This window comes from Apodemus sylvaticus, chromosome 1, assembly GCF_947179515.1.
Source record: "Apodemus sylvaticus chromosome 1, mApoSyl1.1, whole genome shotgun sequence".
Lineage (NCBI taxonomy): Eukaryota > Metazoa > Chordata > Mammalia > Rodentia > Muridae > Apodemus > Apodemus sylvaticus.
In genome coordinates this window covers 31,139,779-31,161,601 of record NC_067472.1, presented here as the reverse complement: position 1 = coordinate 31,161,601, position 21,823 = coordinate 31,139,779, and the positions used below count along the sequence as shown (strand labels likewise).

At 39.8% G+C, this 21,823-nt stretch overlaps 1 protein-coding gene across 2 annotated transcripts in view; it reads right to left on the bottom strand.

The window, feature by feature from the left end:
- Positions 1-21,823, bottom strand: part of Prkg1 (protein kinase cGMP-dependent 1) — a 1,198,874-nt gene that overhangs the window by 304,142 nt on the left and 872,909 nt on the right. For both annotated transcript variants that reach the window (XM_052187297.1, XM_052187287.1), the window contains exon 5: positions 9,285-9,348. In XM_052187297.1, coding sequence (XP_052043257.1) covers positions 9,285-9,348 — 64 coding nt within the window. The remainder of the gene's footprint in view (positions 1-9,284; positions 9,349-21,823) is intronic.

The following is a 21,823-nucleotide window of genomic DNA, read 5'->3' as shown; positions in this document are numbered from 1 at the left end:
AGGAAGAAGAAGAAGAAGAAGAAGAAGAAGAAGAAGAAGAAGAAGAAGAAGAAGAAGAAGAAGAAGAAGAAGAAGAGAAGAAGAAGAAAGAAGAAAAGAAGAAGAAGGAAAGAAGAAAGAAGAAGAAAGAAGAAAGAAGAAAGAAAGAGAAGAAGAAGAGAAGAAGAAGAAGAAGAAGAAGAAGAAGAAGAAGGAAGAAGAAGAAGAAGAAGAGAGGAAAGAAGAAGAAGAAGAAAGAAGAAGAAGAAGACAGAAGAAGAAGAAGAAGAAGAAGAAGAAGAAGAAGAAGAAGAAGAAGAAGAGAAGAAGAAGAGAAGAAGAGAAGAAGAAGAAGAAGAAGAAGAAGAAGAAGAAGAGAGAAGAAGAAGGAAGGAAGAGAAGAATGAAGAAGAAGAAGAAGAAGAGAAGAAAGAAGAAGAAGAAGAAGAAGAAGAAGAAGAAGAAGGAAGAAAAGAAGAAGGAAGAAGAAGAAGAAGAAGAAGAAGAAGAAGAAGAAGAAGAAGAAGAAGAAGAAGAAGAAGAAGAAATGAGAAGAAGAGGAAGAGGAAGAAGAGGAAGAGGAAGAGGAAGAGGGAAGAGGAAGAGGAAGAAGAGAAGAAGAAGAAGAAGAAGAAGAAGAAGAAGAAGAAGAAGAAGAAGAAGAAGAAGAAGAAGAAGAAGAAGAAGAAGAAGAGAAGAAATAATGATGTTAGGTATTTTTGTTAGCTAGTTATAAACAAAAGATTTCAAAGAGAACTCATAATGTCCCCAATTTAGTTGATCAGTTCCTTCCTGGAAGAACCCTGACAGTTGAGTGATAAAAGAGAAGACATTTGGGAGCTGGAAAGACAGTTCAACAGTTAAGAACAATTACTGTTCTTCCATAGGACCTGGGTTTGGTTCCCAGCATGCCCATGGCTAGCTGAAAGCCATCCATAACTGCATCTTCAGAGGGGCTTTGACCACCCTTCCTTACATCATTTTCTGGCCCTCCATACATGTTCATATAAAAGGTACATACACAGAACATGGTAAGCACATCACATATATACACAGATAAAAATGCATAAATCAAAGAACATAAGACAAAAAGAGAAAGCCGTATAGCTCTTCAATAATAAACAATGGCAGATATTTCCCTATATTATTCACAGCCCTTGGTAATGCAATGGACTCTGCAAAGATATCCAGACAAGAAGTCACAGAGCAAAACCACCAAACCCTGTATCTGTAATTAGCTTGTTAACAACCAGGAGTACGTCTTCTATAACCACTCCTTCCAAGAGAGTCTCCAGATTGGATGATCACAGGGAGAGCCTTGTACCAGACACTCACACCATGCTGAACTGAAAACTCTTCACTTTTCCTTCATTCATCTTTTCTTTTTTCTCTCTTATTTCTCATTAATGTCCCTTTTAATAATTAAAAGCATGAGCAATTATGTGTCTATGCACTTGTCGTCACAATAGTAGCGTGGATAAACAGTACAGGAAAACATATATGCTTGTACCACCCAGGACACAAATACATTCGAATGTGTCCATGACCAATTCAGTCTTAGAAAAAGGTGCAGACTCAATGGTACAGAGCCCCTAAAATGTTCTTGAAGAAAATATTTTAATTCTAAGAAAATCCAACTGAATGTTTAAAGAGAAAATATTGGGCATGTAAAGGGCATTAATACAGGCAAGAAGTAGTTCTGATCTACTTTACTATATTTCTGCTAAAACTCAGAAGAGCTAAACCCAGCACATATGCCCCACTTCTTAGATAAGAAAAATATAGCTGTATCTGGTGGATTTATTGACCTAATTTGGTGCTCCAATTTAAAGTTTCCAATAAAACATATTTTTATCACAGTATCTAAACATTTACCACTCCATTTCTGAGAATATACTCATCACAGAAGCCTGGCTCTGTGTATCAAGGGAAGCTATTTCTCTAGACCTAGCATTTTAAACTACCCAAGATATGAAATAGTTGAGGCAGTTGATTTGGGTCACTGACCTGACAAAGGAACCACCCCTCAGGGAAGGGGGGCCACTCTAGAAAGGCAGATTCACCTTAAGCCATGCTGATGACATAGAGTGAATAATTATCCTTTTAGTGAGATAATATACTTTTCCTTCCCAGAATTCCTGTGCCAAATCCCTCTCTACAGGCCAACACAAGGTTGGATCTACCCCCTTTCTACTCATCCATTTTTCTTTTCAGTTCTCAAACAAAATATTTATCCATCTGTTTCTTATCACATGTACTCTTCTAGATCATTCCAGTGCCTTAATAGTCACCCCTCTGCTCCATATTCTTTAAGATCCTGTTCCTCTGGAAAAACAATAAACACATCACCTACCCTTACCTGGCTATTTTGTAATAGCCTTTTAATTTGAGTGGCTCTATTAATTGATTCTTCTCATAAACCCTAAGAAGAGATGATTATGACATTATACAGTGACTGACATATAAATCAGTAGATAGAGTGTTGGTTCATGCAGGGCAGCTTATGTTACAGCCCTCCATCTTCAGTACAAGGTGCTGCAATCCCAGCACACTAGAAGTGGAGGCAGGAGTCAGAACTTTCAAAATGCCTTGGGAGTATAAGAGTCCCTATCTCAAAATAAGTAAATAACAAGTTACACCACTTTACTAGCTACAATGCATACTGTTCCCCTTTGTGCTCAGAGTGAAAGCAAATTCTTTATCACCTTGGGCACAACTACAGCAGGCACTTTGTAACAGAGAGCCTGGAGTCCCTGCCTTCAGTGAGAATCCTTTCCCACTAGGAGTCCCCCTGCTCACCTCTGCAGATAGGCTGTAAGTACTCACTCTGGGTGTGTCCTTTAGCAGCTGGGGTTGCTTCATCTACTTTGCCTCCTTCTAGTCTCATGAGGCAAGACTAAAACTGAGACATCCTACTGATGATTTTTACAGTGTCCTGCTTCTGATTCCCCTAAGGTCATTGTCCTAGACCTGTATTCATTTTGGATTAGCAGCACTTGGTGAGAGAGACCTCATCACCCATAGGATCCGCTTGCCCAAGAGTGCTTTAATTATACATATCCTCTGTCCCTTGACCCATTCCTTTTTCTACTTAAGCCTAAAGCTTTGTGTCAGTACCCACAAGATGAAGTTAAAACCATCGGATCCTCTTTCTCTGTTCTTCCAAAGTGTGCATTATTAAATTTCCTTTCTCTGCTTTTCACAATTATTCATCTCTTTAATTGGGATATTGGGATGTATGGCCACGCTAGTCCTCTGGGAATCCTGCAGTGAGTCCCTTTGCTCTGAAAATCCAGTTATAAACCCACAATGACACAATCTTGTTTCATTTTCTGAAGCCTTCTCTCACAACTTTTCTCCCCAATTAGAACAGTAAACTCATTTCTATGTTAAGACCATGTATCTGCTCCTCTCCTTGCTCCAGTGGAACTTCATTAGATAGGTTATTAGACTTTAGTTTAAATCTTACCTTCCCCTATTAAAGTCAAATTGAATTAAGTTTAACCTAACACTGCTTCTACACATATTTTAACTTTGGCTGTGGGGTTAATCTAAGCAAACTGCATTTGTACCACTATGCTCAACTGAGGTTTTTCTATCAATAATAACTTCAGTTGGCTTATCATTTGATGATATGTACTTCCTCCCTTATCTGTAGCTAGTAGAACATATGCCATGGGATTGCAGAGCCTGAATCCCCGAGGCCTAGAGCAACTCCTGACACATAGCAGGTGTTCCATACATGACTGCCTAAGAAACAAAGCTGCAAACTTACTTATTGGCTATAATGATACTCCTTATGAAATAATCTGGGATTTTTTCCATTTATGGCTATTGGTAGAAAGCCTAATTATTATGTGAGCACATTTGTCTTTGGTGTTAGCTGATATTGCTGTGGCTTTTATTGTTCTGGATTTGTTTCACTTTATCTGATTCGTTATTCCAACCTAACTTCCCATTGTTCTTGTGTACTCACCTTAAGCATTCTGCCTGCACCGGATAACACATTTATATTTGGTACACTTACCTTATAATGATGTCCTAAAACCAAATGTGTGGGACTAAATTTGTACACCATCCAAACATCTGAACATCTAATTGGAAATGTGACTTAGAGACTGGGGAGATGGCTCAGCAATCAACAGCCTCCCTTGAAATCAGATGTGGCAGCACACTCTTATAATCCCAGTGCTGAAGGTGTGGGTGGAGACAGGAGGATCCTGGGCTCTGCATCCAGCAATACTAGCTGAATCTATTAGTTTACAGTTCTGTGAGAGGCTGTCTCACAAAGCTACAGTGAAGAGTAACAAAAGGCATTCAGTGTCCACCTCTGGTCTTCTCACACTCACCTGTACACCATGTACCTTTCTGCATACACCTACGAGAAGTGGTTCATACGATATACATTCATATGATACAGGAAAGAAAGAAAAGAAAACACAGTCCCCCAATACCAAAATACATTGTGAGCTATTGTGGCGATTGTTACATAAGACAGCACAAACACTTTCACAGCTGTGAAGAAGAAAAAAATGATTAAAGGATTTCACGGGCTCTTAATTTTGTTTTGCTTTATAAAGAGGTTGATTGGGGCTAATGAATTTGTGCTTCAGTTTGATTTCTTTGAAACACAGACACACAACCTACACATGGACATCACACACAGTGTGTAGGTGTATGTATGTATGTTTATATGTGTTTGTGTGCATGTATGCATTTTGTGTGTGTGTTGAATGTGTTGTGTGTGAATGCAAGTAAATGCACATTCATCAGATATTTCTTCCCTGTATTCCACAGAGATAAATGAAAGCCAAAAGACCCACCAGGAAAAGCAGTTTTCATTTACAGAGGTTACAGGTCAGCACATCCAGAGAGAAATACACCCTGACTTCTTATGATGAATTTCTTTTATACTTGGAACACAAAAGTCAAATGCAGCCATGCTCTGGTTCACTTTGTGGTCACACATGAAAGAGATCAATAAATCATAGGACAGCTGGCTTCAATAAGCCTCAACAAATGTATGAATGGACCACAGATCTTCCAGTACAGCTTCTACCTAGAGACAGAAATATCCTTAATTCCATTCATGTTGGGCCACTCTAACAACCTAACTCCAACAATTCCTCAACTTCACAAAACTAAAGCCTAAATGATCCTACAGCTTCTCACTGGCCTTACCCAATTCGAATTCCAGAATCAAACCTCTTGATCTTTCTTGCAAGTAACCTCAATTACCTGTTCCCTCACTCAGCCACTTCATCCTCTCTCAGAAAAATAATAGTCCTGGTTAAGTCCAGTTGCCTGCCTCTCTGGAACCTGACTCCATGCAAAAGGAAAAATAAAGAGAGACTTAAAGTGAAAGAAAAATTGAAGCCGTCATGATGGTATACACCTGTAATCCCAGCACTTTGGTGATTAATGCAGGATGATAATGAGTTCAAGATCAGCCTGGCCTAAAAAGCAAGACCCCTGGTAAGTTAATTAAACAAATCTTTTCTCTATGTAGTTTAATTTAGATAAGAAATTGCTAGCATCAAATTGGGCCTTCATGATACTTGGTAATCTCACCATATTTCTAAACCTTCATTTCCTCCCATCATCTATCTCCGTAAACCACTCAGCTGTCTATCCCTCCCCCCATTCTGTTTGTATCCCTGCTTTCTACATCACCAAGGAAACAAAATGTTCAGTCAGGATTTGCATAGCTCTGTCCACTGCATCCGCCCACACTCTCCATAAGACACCCACTGCCTTGTCTCTGCCTGGAACGCCTACTGTCTTGTGCTGGGTGCTGTTCCCATCCCACTGTATTTCCTGGGTGCCAACCAGTGCCATTTTCCCTGTCCATCCATCTACCTACTCTATTGCTGTCCTTGTCTTTTAAACAAAATTCAACTGCAAGCTCTGAGGGCTCTTGGCATTTTCCCAGGTTCCACTGGGCCCCATTTACTCTCCTGTCTCTTAGAGCTGACTTCTCAAGATTAAATCAGAGCTTTACTCTGTGCCCTCCCATTCATTCATTCATTCATTCAGTCAGTCACTTTCCTTCTTTCTGCTTAGATCCCTTTCCCCCCTTCTGTTACAGGTAACCATACATATGTATCTGATTAGTAAGACTTCGTTAATAATTAATAAGCCAAAAGCATTTTATATGCATATACTTTAATATAAAGAAATGACATTTTAATTTTTTTTTTAAATTTCTTTGAGGTTTTTCGTCAGCACTCTACTCCATTTTCCTCATCCACTAGCTTCTAGAATGTTCAGTTATATTCATGCTGTTTTAGTAAGTTTTGGTTGCTACCAGCTTTCACATTCTGCCTAAGTCTTCATTCAAGTTTTGTCCCTCAGAATAACAGTTAGATAACCAACAGCCCTTGTCAAACATGGCTCCACGGCATCTGCTCTGGCCAGGGCCCTAAGGATTTTATTCTTCCACTTCCCACCTTCCTACTCTCCTTGTCTCTTCACCCCAATATACTCCTCTCCTAGTCTTCTCCATTCCCATTGATACTAACCCCATCCTGCCTTGTATTCATGTCAGCAGTCCCAGTGACATATTTGATTCCCTTGGCTTCTTCCACCATGTAAATGTAACAGCAAAGTTTCTGAGTTATTCTCTCAAAGCCAATCAGTTTCCACCATTTTTTTTCAGTCTCCTCTTATGACAGTCAACAAAGTGATTATCATTTCTTTTACCACCATTCCCAATACTCCCCATCATGGGAACCATGATAAAAGTATAAGTCAAGTAATTCTATTAATCTACTTAAAGCCATTCAATGGCTCTCATCTCAGACTAAGGGAAAGACTAAATATCTGCAGTGGATGAGAAGGTCTTGCATGGCTCTCCTGCCCCTGTGTAGCTTTATATAGCTTTATACGGGTTATAACACCCCTTGTCATGACTCCCAGCTCCAATCTCATTTTCTTGATTCCTCACACTGTTTCCTAAGTGTGCCAGCACACTCTTTCCAGGGGTTTTTCATGGAGGATTTCCTTAACCCCTGGACACCCCTCTCATGCCCTTTATTCAATTGACAACTCTGATGCTATTTACTCATTCCTAAGACTCCATCTTCTCTCAAATTCTGCTTAAATTATTTTCTTCAGCAGTTGTCTTTATTAACTATGAGGACAAGGGTGTTTAAAGCACGACTTTAAAAATGTGTGTTTGTGTTCCAAACCAAAGTCCTCTGCAGGGCCAAAGGCTCTTAACCTCTGAGCCATCACTCTGGTCCCTCAATTAAGTTTTCTTGTAACTAATTGATTATGAAGAACTCTCCTTTTCTAGAATGCAAACTCTATAAGGAATTGACCATGACTGTTCTTTAATTGTTTTATCTTTAGAGTCCTGTTTGAAGATTAACTGAATAAATCTTCAGTTAAAAGAAAATATAAGCTAACAACCTGCCCTGTGATGTTGCCGTTATCCATGTTGTCTCTTTCTTGGCTTTCTCCAAATTCCTGAATTAATTTTTTCTGTTTTCCTCCCCATCCTCCTCATGCTCATTCTTCCTATCCTCTGCTTTTTATTTGTTGATACTCTGTCTGGCACTGTAGTTTTTGCATAGCTTTGAATTTACTGTTCCAATATTGTCTTCAAACTCATTATTTTCCTGTTCATACTTCTCAGTGCTGGAATAATCAGGAACCACCATACCCAGTCAGGAATCTGCATGATTTTCATCTATGCAGGATAGACAGGACCCAAGGCTTTCCTCATGCTTGGCAAGTATTCGGGAACTGAGGGCCTTCCCAGCATGTTGCATGAATGTCTTATTTAAGACATTAAACATTTAAGACATTTAAGACATCCTTACAGTGATTTAAGCCAATTTCCCTGCATTTTTGACTTGAACTATAATATCCTATTTTAGTGGTTAACTTTGTCTCATCCAGTAACTGTTCCAAGATTCCTATCAATGTGCCTATGCTTCCTAAACCAAATGGAAGAAATTCTTAACTTTTCAATGTGAATTAAAATGTGTATGTCCATTACCTACAGAGAATGATGTCAACCACTAAAATCAAGACCAGACAGAAAGGCAAGAAAATTTGAAAAGACATGAGAAAGGAAAAGAACCCTGGATTTGGTTTCAGTCTTTCACAAGCTAGAAGTCAAGAGTTTCAATACAACTATCAAAGATTACAGTGAATATTGCCTGCATATAGATAATTCTTTTTTTTTCAGAAATGCTTCAGAGTATCGAAACAGCTAATAAACCATGCTTAAGTCCAAACAAATGTGACCTTTGAGTTTAACCTTACTTTTGTCTCATCTATAAATCTGTATTTTTCTGAGAATATTTCATAACAAGGTTAAGAAGCATATTTAATGCCTAAACTTATGTCTTCACCACTTTTGGACCTGTGTTTATAGTAAGAATTCATTTGACCTTTTCTGATTTAATGTTTTTATTTAATCAACTATTCTTTCTCATTTAAAACTTGTATAACACAATCATAAGCCTCCATATAATCTTTTTATGAAAGAGATTATTCAGATAAAAATAAGCATATCAAAACACTATTACATAATCTTTTATATTTAGAGATAGTTTACATCCATTAAAAAATGCAATCTAAAAGCTCCCAAAGGCCAAACACACCCTCTTGCCCTGCCTTGCCTTGGTTGTATGATACTTTCCTCCTCCTCTTTCTCTCCCCTTGTTGTCTCCTTTTCTTCCTTATGGCTTTTAGAGGCAGTGTCTTGTATACTCCAATCTTGCCTGGAACTCACTATATAGCAAGGGTGACTTTGAACTACTGAGGCCCGAATGTTGGGGCTACAGGTATTTGCCACTGTGCATGGTTCCTCCTGGAGTTACATTCTCCACTGTCAATCAGTACCCAGAAGTACCTGAGTAGAGATCTCTAGAAAGAACTCAACTATATAGGAAGAACATTTACTCGAGTCTCCTTCAGTTACTGAGGGAACAGGATGCTTTCAATTCAGTAGAAAGCTTCCCAATGTGAGAAGAAGGTCTCTTCCTCTCAGACCTAATACTAATTCTTCTTGTAAAGTTGTTAATATCAGGATGACAACAACTATAATTAATTAAAGTAAGAATAACAATGCCAGCATAGCATAGATGTCAAAGTAATGTGTGTAACTCCTCGGTGTGCTAAGTTGCTTTTAATTTGAAGCCAAATCTATAGCTCATCCAGAGCTAGGGTCAAACTGGCAGGGTCTTTTGGCAGCTTCTGATTTGTCATCACAGTGCTGTGAAAGAAAGCAGTGCAGCTTAGCTTGCAGTCTGGGTTTCATCTCAAGATGTGCAAAGGATCAAAACAATTACCTCTTCGAGGACATCAGCCAGCTTGCTGAGGATTTCATCAGGAAGGCTCTGGAATGTTGGAACACTGGGGGGAAAAGAAAAAGAGAGATGCTGAACACCTGCATGGCAGCTTGCTATAACAAATACCGCTGTATGAAAAATGCAAACATTTCATGACTAAGAATCTACAGATAATGACCTAATGACTTGAGTGTGTTTGATGTCTAGCAAGGAGAGGGTATGTATTCCCATCAGGGTTTCTATTGCTGGAATAAACACCGTGACCAAGAACAAGTTGGAGAGGAAAGGGTCTATTTGGCTTACATTGCCACATCATCAGAGGAAGTCAGGATGGGAAATCAAGCACGGCAAGAATCTGGAAGCAGAAGCTGATGCAGAGACCATGGAGAGGCACTTACTGGCTTGATCTTCATGGCTTGCTTTCTAGTAGAATCCAGGACCATCAGCCCAGGGAAGTCACGGCCCACAATAGGTTGAGCCCTCCCCATCAATCACTAACAAAGTGTTCTGCAGGCTTGCCGCAGCCCGATCTTATGAAGACCTTATCTTAATTTCCCTCTCAGAAGACTCTAACTTATATCAAGTTGACATAAAACTAGCCAGCACAAGTGACCTCTTGTCATCTTGACAAACACATCACTGTTAAGACTCAGACTTTTCTTTCTTAGTCACCCTCAAGATCACACATTAATATAAATGTAAAACATTTTACAAACTTAAAAGTACCAACAGCCTTCCAAATTTAAATACTTTAAAAGTTCAGTCTCTTAAGAATCTAAAAATCTCTTTAAGTCTCTTAACTGATTTTAAGTCTCTTGACTCCTTTAAAATGACAAGTAAATGAAATCCTTTCTTACTTCAAGAGAGAATAACCAGGGTATAGTCACATTCAAATAAAAAACATTACTGAATTGCAACTTGCAAAGAACTTCAGTGTTTACTATCTGGGATCCACTCAGAAGCTCCTGGACTCCGATAAGGGGCTTGGGTCACTTTTCTGGCTCTGTTCACTGCAGTACACACAGTTTGTCTTCTAGGCTCCACTCCACCACTGCTGCTGTTCTTGGTGGTCATCCCACAGTACTGGCATCTCTAAAGTGCCCGTGTCTCTAAGCTACAATTAGGCTGCACTTTCAGCAATAACCTCTCCTCAGCTCTCTTCAGGGAACTTCACCTCTGCCACCCAGTGCCAAAGCTCAGCTGACATCCATGACCCTTTCCTGCCTTCAAAACCACCTCCTCCTGAGGGAAGCTTCTCTACCAAATTTAACTGGCAGCTCAGCGTACAACCTTGGGTGCCTCTGGAACACAGCTTCAGTGTGGTGAACCTGAGAAAACACATCTCCAAAGTCTTCACCTCAGTAATGCTGGTCTCTTAACCTACTTAATCACAGGTGATTCTTCAGTCCCAGCTGACCAGCATCCCTAAACCATGGAAGCAAAGATTTGACTTTAGTGGTTCTGGTCTCTTGTTGACTCCAGCTGATTCATCAGTTCCAGCTGACTAGACACCACAGATGCTTCAAACAAATGGCTAGGGTCTTTGTTTCCTACTGCAACTTCACAAGCCAGGCCCCATCAACATGACATTTCTGTCTTCCAGGCTCCTACAGAACATCCTAGTGAGTTAGTTCTCAATACTCAATTATTTTCCTAGCCCTAAGTTCCAAAGTCCTTCCACATTCCTTTTAAAAGCAACATGATCAGGTCTGTCACAGCAATACCCCACTGTCTGGCACCGATTTCTGTTCTCATCAGGGTTTCTATTGCTATGATAAATCACAATGACTGAAAGAAAATTGGGCAGTAAAGGGTTTATTTGACTTACACGTCATATCTTAATCCATCATTGAAGAAATTTGGGGCGGGAACATGAGGACATGAGTTAATGCAGAGGCCATGAAGAAATATGGCTTACTGGCTTGTTTCCCATGGCGTGCTCAGCCTGATTTCTTATAGAACCTAGGACCAACAGCACAGGGGTAGCTCCACCCACAATGGGCTCGGCCCTCCCCCATCAATCACTAATTAAGAAAATGCCCCACAGACTTGTGCTCTATAACTACATCATCTTTCTCTAGGAATTTTCTTAATCACTGCTTCCTCCACTCTAATGTCTCTCGCTTGTGTCAAGTTGATATGAAACTAGTCATAGTATGTTGGAAATAAGAGCATAGTGTTTGGACACGGCAGGTCAAGTCATACTTCTTTTTATTCATGTGACTTTGAGGGCCTCAGCCATGATGAGGAGATAACCCCCACCCCCATCAATCTTCTCTTACCGGATTCCACAAAGCTCCACCTTCTTTTCCCAGATTTTCCTACATACACAACTTTCTCTGTGGTAGCTCCTACCTACCCTTCAAGACATTCTAATTGATCATGACCTGAAAGTATTCTTCAACAGTGTTTTTTCCTCAACATCTCACCTACTAATTCGGCTTCTCTTAGCATGATTCTTTTTCTTTTTCTTTAGCTCAAAGTCTTGGTGGTTCTAACTTAGGACATACTAGAGGGACACACTTGCCTCTCAGAGATACCCAGCTCTTCTGTGTGCTCATTATAACTGTAATCTGATAAACAGTGGTAGAGTTTTGTGGAATCTGGTGATCTGAGACAGACAGACAGACAGACAGACAGACAGACAGAGAGAAAAAGAGAGAGAGAGAAAGAGAGACTCCCCATCATGGTTGAGACCCTAAAAGTCACATGAATAAATAGAAATGAGGATGGACCTGAGGTGTCCAAACTTTAATCTCTTATTTGTTCATGAGAGCATATGTCTACTTCGAAGATGAAAGCACATTAAACACAAGAACTATACATGGGTTGAGTGGGATTCAAAATTCATAAGCCCAGTATCATTTGTTGAGTCAAGTTATGAAGGCACTGACTGTGAATACTTCATAAGACAGTGATAAAAAAAAAAGAAAGAAAAACACACACAATTCTGTGCTATTCTAACGTCCATGAATGAGAACTCCTACAAAAAAGCTGTGACTACAAAACCCGATTACCTGATTGACTTCAGTGGTGCAGAGAGGTCCGAACATTACAAGTGCAGAGCACAATTATCCCAGGGCATCTGTAGCACTCCTAATCACCATTCTCTGTGTTTGATTTGAGATATTGGTAACTTCTGGTTAAATACTATAGAATGTATAAACCGAGCCCTAGTTTCTACCAACTGAAAGACTGAAAATGCTGTCACCCATCATCTGTGACCTATAGAAGTTTCCCTTGCTATTTTAGAACCTGCCTACCAGATATAACCATCAACAAAAGTAAGAAAATTGTGACCTCATTAGAACATGATATTTGGGGAACTTCAAAGCTGTGATCTTGGGCCAGGGCCAGTCATATTAGGTCCCAGAATAAGCCATCTCTTTTGTTCCTTTAAGGACAGAGCTGTTTCTTCACTGATACTTTAGGACAATGGACTGGAGGAGAGGAAAAGGAGAGATGGATTGCAGTGGGCAGACACAGCTATAAACCCAAAGATGAAGACCAGGTATGCGTTGGAATGGCTGCTAAAGCTTTGAATCTCCTCAGGACTAAATTGTAGGATCACTGGTCCTGTGCTTACGTGTTAACTTGACAGACTATTAATCCAACCACACCAGCTTAGGGTGCACCATTGCTTGCCCTACCAACCCTTCCCATCCCAGCTCTGAGGCATCCTTCCCACTTGGCCTAGTCAACGCAAGGTCTTCTACAGAGTTGACAAAAAGCACTCTAAACTCTGCGCCTGCCCAAGGGCATTTTGAATTGCTACCTTGCCCTTCAGATCATGGCTGGAAAATGGTCCCACCACCCAGCCTTTGGTTTTCTGGCTAAGCACCTGTGTGCTTCGATTAACACTTTATTTTAGAAGTGGCCTCAATTAGGAAGGGTTTTGCTTTGAGAACGTGTATTCGGATCAGACAGGCTAAAATGAAAACTTACATGGTTATGGTGCAAATGTTAGTTCCCTTCATCTTCCCCAGGTCTTGTTTCTTCCCAAGAAACAGCAAGTGAAATTAATGAATGATGTCAAAGGTAAAAACTGAAAAAAGCTTAATTTTTAAAATATTTATTTGCTTTGGGCTTTGTTTTGTTTGGATTTTTTTTTGATGCAGGTTCTCACACTGGATCCCAGTCTAGCCTTGAACTCATGGTAATCTACCTCAGCCACCCAAATGTTAGCCTTACCATCATGGATCACCACACCCAACCCAAATGTCATTTATATAGGAACTAATAAGCAATAAACTAACACTCATTAAGTCAGGTGTATTTCCTGAAAGTCTAATGAAAATGTCAGCTGGCACGTAGGACTAAAATCCCATTTACCCAGGCTTCGGTGCTTAAAGGGAGAGACTGTGCATGAAGGACAGCATATCACTTGTCTGGTAGTTGATGTAGAGCACAATTTCAGATATATGAGACTAAGACAATGGAAGGAGCCTTAGCGATGTGGCTTTGAACCAAGCATGAACAACCAGTCTACTGTTAATTTATCACTTTAAGTCCCATTACTCAGGGCAAAGCCTATTGATAAATCCCCAGGGTTTATGCAATGGTATAGCAGTTCACCAGGACCACCTCCTTACTGCCCTGGTCTGTGCCAGATAAGCTTTAATTTCCAGATGGCAATCAATTTCAACAACTGGGAAGGACAGAAGATGACCGCGCTGTGGGTCTCAACATGTGGGTTGTGACCCTTCTGGGAGTCACATATCAGATATTTACATTACGATTCATAGCAAGTAGAAAAACTATGGGTATGAAGTGGAAACAAAATAATTTTATGGTTGTGGGTCACCGCAACTTGAGAAACCATATAAAAGGGTGGCAGTGTTAGGAAGACTGGGAAGCACAGTAGAAGAAGCTAATTCCCTGAGTGCTGAGGGCTGGAAAACTCCTCCTCTTTCTTGTTCTTTTGATGGACTCTACTTCAAATCCTGAGACATTAGATTAACTGGTGTTCTACTGCACTGAGTATTTGTGTAAAATACACACTGCAACCGAGTTCTATGATTGGATGCTGTCTTAAAACCTCTCCTTACTTTTACAGGGCAGCTTCTATTTAAACACAGGCTCCTTGGAAAGCGTGCTATTATTTTCAGTGCTATGAGAGCTATCAATGAGGAAAAAAAAACAAAACAAAGCAGTATTTCCTTGACCGTGCAGCACATTAAGTAAAACCAAAAATTTTTGGAGTTAGAAGGATATTTTAAATTTATTATACTTTACAATTTTAAATATTTCAAAACACTTGGCTGGGGCTGTGGATTTGGCTCAGGGATTGAGCACTTATGTAACAAGCCTAAGGCCCTGGTTCTAGCCCCAGCACCGAATAATCACACACGCAAAACTCTTGCAGCATTTATTAAAACAGATAAAGAATCCTTTATAAGAGAAAGCATTAAGAAGTGAGCTACCAGGTGGTCCAGCAGGTATAAAGCACATGCTGTGTCAGCATGAGAGCCAGCGCTCAGATCCCAGCAGGAACACCTGTAAATCCCAGCACCATCTACATGTGTAGTCACATGTGTAATCACAGCACCACTGTAGCAGGGAGAGAAACAGTGACTGCTGTGCCTCGCTGCTGGATGGCTTAACGGGGCGAGTCCAGGTTCAGTGAGAGACTCTGACTCAAGGGAATGAAGTGGAGATGACAGAAAAGGACACCCAAAGCTGCCTTCCGGCCCCCACGAGAAAACACATACACCACCCACATAATTCACACACACATTCATACACTCATGTGCACACACACAAACATACACATGTACAGGCACATGTGTGCACACATAAACACACACTCATGCATACATACATACATGCACATACTCATGCATGCACACATACAAACACATATACATACACACACATGTATACACACACACACACACACACACATACCATATTCAAGCATAAAAAAATAAGAAAAAACCACCAGTAAAATCCAGTTCACTTCTGGACTTAAAGGAAAATCATTCAACAGAAAAAAAATATAGTGAGTTCATGCTTGTTAGTTACTCTGAAAACACTCTGTTCTTTAAAATTGCATAACCTATTGTTCTTTAAACACAGGATAAGTTCTATCATATAATTAATCTGTTTGCTAAGAATTATCTATCTACCAGTAGTCTGAATTCCACATACAAAACAACCTAGGAATAGTCAGTTTGACACTGTATCTGGAAAAGAGATGAGCTGAATTTTCTCAAATGCATCAAAAGACATCAATTGCGAATTCAATAATTTTGGTGAATGGTAATTCAAGATAGGGCTTTCTGGTTTGAAAAGCTGAAGGCAACCCATTAAGAGAACAAACTTGCACACAGAATGTTAAACACCGGAGAAGAATATTTTATGGTTAAAATAATGTGTTATACCAATTTGTATGTTAATTGCAAGTAATTTCTACAGATGGGTCAAATGTCCTGGTTCCTAAGGATCAGCATTGGCCCTGAAGTAAGAGACCACATTTCTCTGCAAGATAATAGAAGTGATTAAGTGCAGTGCTTTTTCCATTTGTTTTTCTCATTGAATGAAGCCGAGGCTTGGAATCTGTAATGACAGATGATAGAAGATGAGATTTGAATGTTTTTTATTTGCCAGGCATTACTGGGCTAACGGTTTTATAGATAACATGAATTTCATTTTTACAATGACCTTATCACTAGCCTATTTTAGCCATGCATTTTACAGATAAGTGTGACCAACCTTGAGAGGTTGTGTAAGGTCATATCAGACTACATCAGAAGGAAAAAAAGAAAATATCTCATTTAGATGGATGGGAGCTCATCAATATCTCACTGAAATATGTAATTACAAGGATGATATTAGAAAGTGCTTTTTAGAATAGTGCTTTTCCAGCAGGTAGTGATGGTACATGCCAGACATCCAACATTCAGAGGCTAAGGCAAGAAGATAACCATGAATTTGAAGCTAGCCTGATCTATACAGAATGTGTCAGCCCAGGTTAGCCCCACCTCCAGTGAGATCTTGTCTTAAAAGAACGAAAATAAAAATAAAAAATTCCTAGCATATTAGTCCTTTAGATAATATGTCCTTTACAAATAATCACTTGGTTTAATATCATTTGATTGAGTGACAGCTATTTTCCAAATTTTTCTTATGAAAAATATCAAATAAATTATAAAGGAGAAATAATAGTTTAAGAATTGCTTGCATCTTCAACACTAGAATCATTTGTTAACATGCTGTTCTTACATTATTACTTTCTATTTCTCTGGATGTATATAGTAAGCTATAAGTAGATGTAACTGAACAAATATTTAAGGCTATGTTTCAGATTTCCAAAACCTGTTTACTAATACATCAGCAGATAACTCATGAAAGTGAGAGCAGAAGGATCCTGAGAGAACAGCCAGTGCTCCTAACCCCTGAGAAATCTCTCCAGCCTCTATTAATTCGTTATATTTTTAGTTTACTTTTTCAGGGGCAGGAGAAACAACTCAGAAGTTAAGAATGTATGTATACTATTTTTATTGAGTACCAGAATTTGGTTTCCAGCACCCACATCAGGTGGCTTGCACCACCTTTAACTCCAGCTCCAGGTGATCCAATGCCCTCTCCTGGCCTCTGTGGGTACTGCACCCATTTTTGCATATACTGTTGCAGAGACACACATGTATACACATAATTAAAATAAAATATATCTTTAAATGATTCTTAAAGCTTATTTTCAAAGGCATAGTTAATGTCAGGATATTGCTTTTGGCCACAGTGTCCCTTCAGTCTCCAGTGGTATCCCAATAGGTCCTACTGCTTATGACACTGGCATTTTGAAGACTCTGCTAAAGCTATAGTAACAGATATCCAATAAACCTAAGTAGTCTTCGGGATTTTATTTCTGGCAATCTATGAAATAGGAGTTAATAATGGAGAGGCTAAGTAAAAATATATTGCAATCATACAGGAACACATATAGAATACAAATTATGCACAGTATCAAATAACAATTATATAGAAAGGTAGTTCCTAAGGTGTGGCCCAAGCATTACTTCAAGCTTTTTTATGATGGTCTTCAAAGACAAAACTTCTTTCATAATGAGTTTAAGTTATTATTTGTCTTTTAAACTCTTATTCCTATATATACGAACAATGAATTTATCTAAAGTCTATCTGACATACGATGTTAATCATCAGTTATCATCTTAATGACTAACAGTATGCCTGCATGCCTTTAGGGAGGAGGCGGTGTTTTAAGGGCCTGATAAACTCCAACAAAGATCAGAGTGCATGAATTTTCCTGTGCAGAGAAAATAGAATAGCAACAGATGAGGATCGGTGGGCAGGGATGCTACGGGTAGTATTGAACTAAGTAGAAATTCAAGTTTCTTCTGAACCACTGTACAGATTTAATATGAGTGAAATGTAGGGGTCACTGCAGCATTTTGACCCACGGTAACATTATAGGGTTTGCATACTGAAGAAACCCTCCTAGAGAGAATATGCTCTGAAGGAGCAGAGAAAGAACCTGGGAGACAGGATAGCCAGTGTGTGGCATGGCAGGTGATGAAGGTTGGGACAGGATAGAAGCCAGTGGTGGAGAGAATCTACCTGACTCTGCTGTATCTCGAAAGTAGCAGCTACGTGGCTGTGAGACATAAATTGGAAGAAGGGTGACCCCTTGAGATTGTAAGGAGGAACGTGTGTGTGTGTGTGTGTGTGTGTGTGTGTGTGTACACTACTTTTGGTTTATTATCATTATTATCATTGCATTGTTGGGGATGGAAACAGAGAAGCAGACTCTCCATTACTCCTGCTGTTCTCTATAGCACAGGGTAGTCTGAAATTTATAATCCTTTAGCCTCTGCAAGAGCTGGAATTACAGAGCTGGTGGTTATCAGGCCTGGACATTTATAAATATGAAGTGTGGGCCATTGCAGAATATTCCTGTAATCCAAGGCCTGGAGAGGTAGAGGCAGGAAGATCAGTAATTCAAGGCCAGCCTAGACTATCTGAGATCCTCTCTAAAAAATATAATGTACATACCTACCAAACAATATTAGATTAAGCCCCATATATAAAGCAAAGCCTCTCTAGTAAAGTTTGAAAACAGCTTAGTAATACCTTCAAAACAGAAGAAAACATACATAATTATATTAATATATTAATGGTTATATTAAAGTCTTTGACTGTCATAAAAATCAATTCTTAATCAAATTTAATGTTCTCAATATAGACAAATATTATTTATATAACAGTAACAGTACAGAATTAAAGAAGAAATCTCTGACTTACCAGATAAATCGATTCATATGAGTATAATATTAAAAGATTAAGTAGGGAGGTGGAAAGAAAATGAGACCCTCTAAATCAACATGAGCAGAGCTATATGAACTCTCAGAGACTGAAGAGGCATGCACAGGCCTGCAGAAGTCTTCACCAGCTCATGTGCATAGACATCATGGTTTCCAGCTTAGTATTTTTATAGGACTCCTGTGATCACAAACCAGTGGGTCTCTGACTTTTTGTGCCTTCTCTTGGGCTCTTTCACTTCTGTTGGTGTGCCTTGTCCAACTTTGATGTGATAATTCTTGTTTTATTACATTTTATTTTGTCCTATCTTATTATCTTCTCCTAGATAAATCTTCTCATAGATATTTGTCTCATAAATTAGCTTCTTCTCGCCTGTTCATTTCTACTGAGAGACAAAAAGGAGTTGATCCAGATGGGAGGGGTAGTGGGAAGGGACTGAGAGGAGCAGAGGAAGGGGAAACTGTAATCAGGATAAATGGTGTGAGGAGAGAATCTATTTCAATAAAAGCAGGGGGAGTAGGGAGGTGGGAAGATCTGGGAGATGGTGGAGGAGAAGAATATGGCCAAAATATATCATATGAAAAAATTAATAAATTTTAAAAAATGATTAAGGTAAGAGTCCTTTTTAACATTATAGTTATCTAATCATTGCTCTCAATCCAATCAAAAACATTCCTGCTCCAGGACAGCTGGTAGGCTGACCAACTCAGCCACCACCAAGACCCAAATCCAGGGCTTCAGAGTTGGTCCAATCCAGCATCTGCCCATCTATGAACTACTGGAGCATTTGAATGGGGTGATCCTGCCAAATAAAAAAAGCTTTAGGATCTCCATAACACAGGCCAACAACAGAATATCCAAGAGCAGTCCAGGAGAGGATCCAGTATTGAAAGTGTAGCAGAAGCCAGAAGCCTCGAACCAAACCCATGACTCATGCAACAAGAACATAAGATGTGTGGACAGAAGGGCTCAGGGTGTGTCACACAGTGAGTGAGTAACACACCACAGCTTTGATGGCAAGATGGTAAGATTTTTTTTTTTATTTTATTTTGTCTTTTCTTTCTTTTTTTTTTTTCTTTAGGGCAAGGAGCTTGCAAGAGCAGAGCATAGATATGAAGGGCTGGGAGACCACTGGGAATGGGATGCCTGATGTGAAATTCAAGAAGAATCAATAAAACGTTTAAAAATTTCTGTTCCAGGCATACCTCCCCCTCCAACACGCTTTTGTCATTATCCAAGATTTCTGCCTCAATTTACCAGTTGCTGAGATTGCAGATATTCACTACCATACCTGACTACTCCCTTAACTGCATGACTTGGCACTAACCCAGGTCAGCATGTTTTACAAGAGCCATGTAACCGATCTCACTTCCCTACTCCCACTCCCTACATCTCAATCTGATCTAGTCTGCGCACCACTGTAGTTCTTCTCTCTTTTGCTAATGATGTGCCTTTATCAGACAATGGTTCCAACCCTTTAATAGCTGCTCTTATCTCACTAGATTATGAGAAGTTGATGGATTTTGTGCATGAAAGTATTTCAGACAAAGCAAGCGAGCGTGGAGATATGAGATATGTTCTTATTATCTGTGTGTTAAAGTTTAAATTCTTTGTACTGGATAATGGTATACAGGGGAGGCATATAGGCTTTAGAATCAAAAGGAATCAGATTGAACTAGGGTCTCTGACTCACTGTTAATTATGTCTTCAGCATATTAACTTCTTTAAACTTTAGATACCTTTGAAAGGGGGAGGGGATTGTACCCAGCACACAGGGTTATGGTGAAGACAGGAATTATAACAGGGAGTGTCTCATACTAAACACTTCAGTATATCACGTGCACATATTCTTCTATTTTTGTGTTCACTGCTAATGTGACACACAAAATGTCAAAATGACAAAATGTCGTGACAAAATGTCCTGACCTAAAGCAACTTGAACGAGGAAAGGTTCATTTGGCTTCACATTCCAGGTTACAGCCCATTACTGTAGGAGCAGTCTATTATTCTATCCAGGCAAGGACTCAAAGCACCACATCTGCTTCAAGAGCAGAGAGGGATGAAACACCTAAGTCCTTGCTTGCTGATGCTCAGCTAGCTTTCCTCACTCTTAAAAAACTCAAAGCCCAGACACCAAACCCAACATTGTTGCTGTGGTCAAGAGGCACTTGTGGGCAGGAACCAAATGTGGCAGTTCCTGGGGATGTCTGGCTAGCAACTGACCAATGCAGAGGCAGATGCTTGGAGCCACCCATCAGGCTGAACTCAGGAAACCTGGTGGGGGAGTTGGCAGAAGGACCAGAGGAGCAGAGGAGGATTGCAACCCCATTGGAAGAACAATATAGGTTGGCCTGACCACCCAGTTCTCCCAGAGACTAGGCCACCAACCAAGGAATATACCTGGAGAGATCCATGGTTCCAGACACATATGTAGCAGACGATGGCCTTGCCTAACAACGACAACGGGAAGGAAGGCCCTTGGTCTTGGGGAGGCTTGATGTCCCAGAGTAGGGGGAAGCTGGAACGGTGGGGTGGGAGAGTGTGGGTAGTTGGGGAAGGACTCTCAACACGCAAAAGGGAGGAGGAGAGCAGATTTGGGATGGGGGGAATGGCAGAGGAGTAACCAGGAAGTCAGATATCATGGAATGGGGGTTTGTTAAAGGGGTAACCAGGAAATGGGGTATTATTTGCGATGTAAATGAATGGACTGATTAATAATAATAAAAGAAAAATCTCAGAACCCATCCCGTGAGGGTGCCACCAGATTCAGGTGGTTCTTCCTATCACAGTTGATAACCAGACAATACGGTACAGACCTGCCCATAGGCCAACCTACTATAGTTACTTCCACAGTTGAGACTTCCTGGGTGATTCTGGGTTGTGGCAAATTGACACTTAAAACCAACCCTCACACAGACACAGATACATTATTTAAGAGTTACAACAACCCAACACATTTCTAGTGTGTCGGACATGAATATAAGGCTATAATTCCTTTAGCAGGATGCTTTTTTAGCATTCACATGGCTCTGGGTAAGGTCCCCAGTACCATTCAAACTGTGAAACAGTGGTTCATGCCCAAAATTTTAGCATTAGTAAAATGGAGACACAAGAACCAGAAGTTGAAGGTCATCCTTTGCTCCATGTGAACTTGAAGGCAAGTCTGAGCTAGAGATCTCATACCATAAAAAAAGTGATGAAAATATCTATTTTATTAAATTTTATCCATTTCTCCCTTCTTCCTTCCCTTCCTTTCTTCT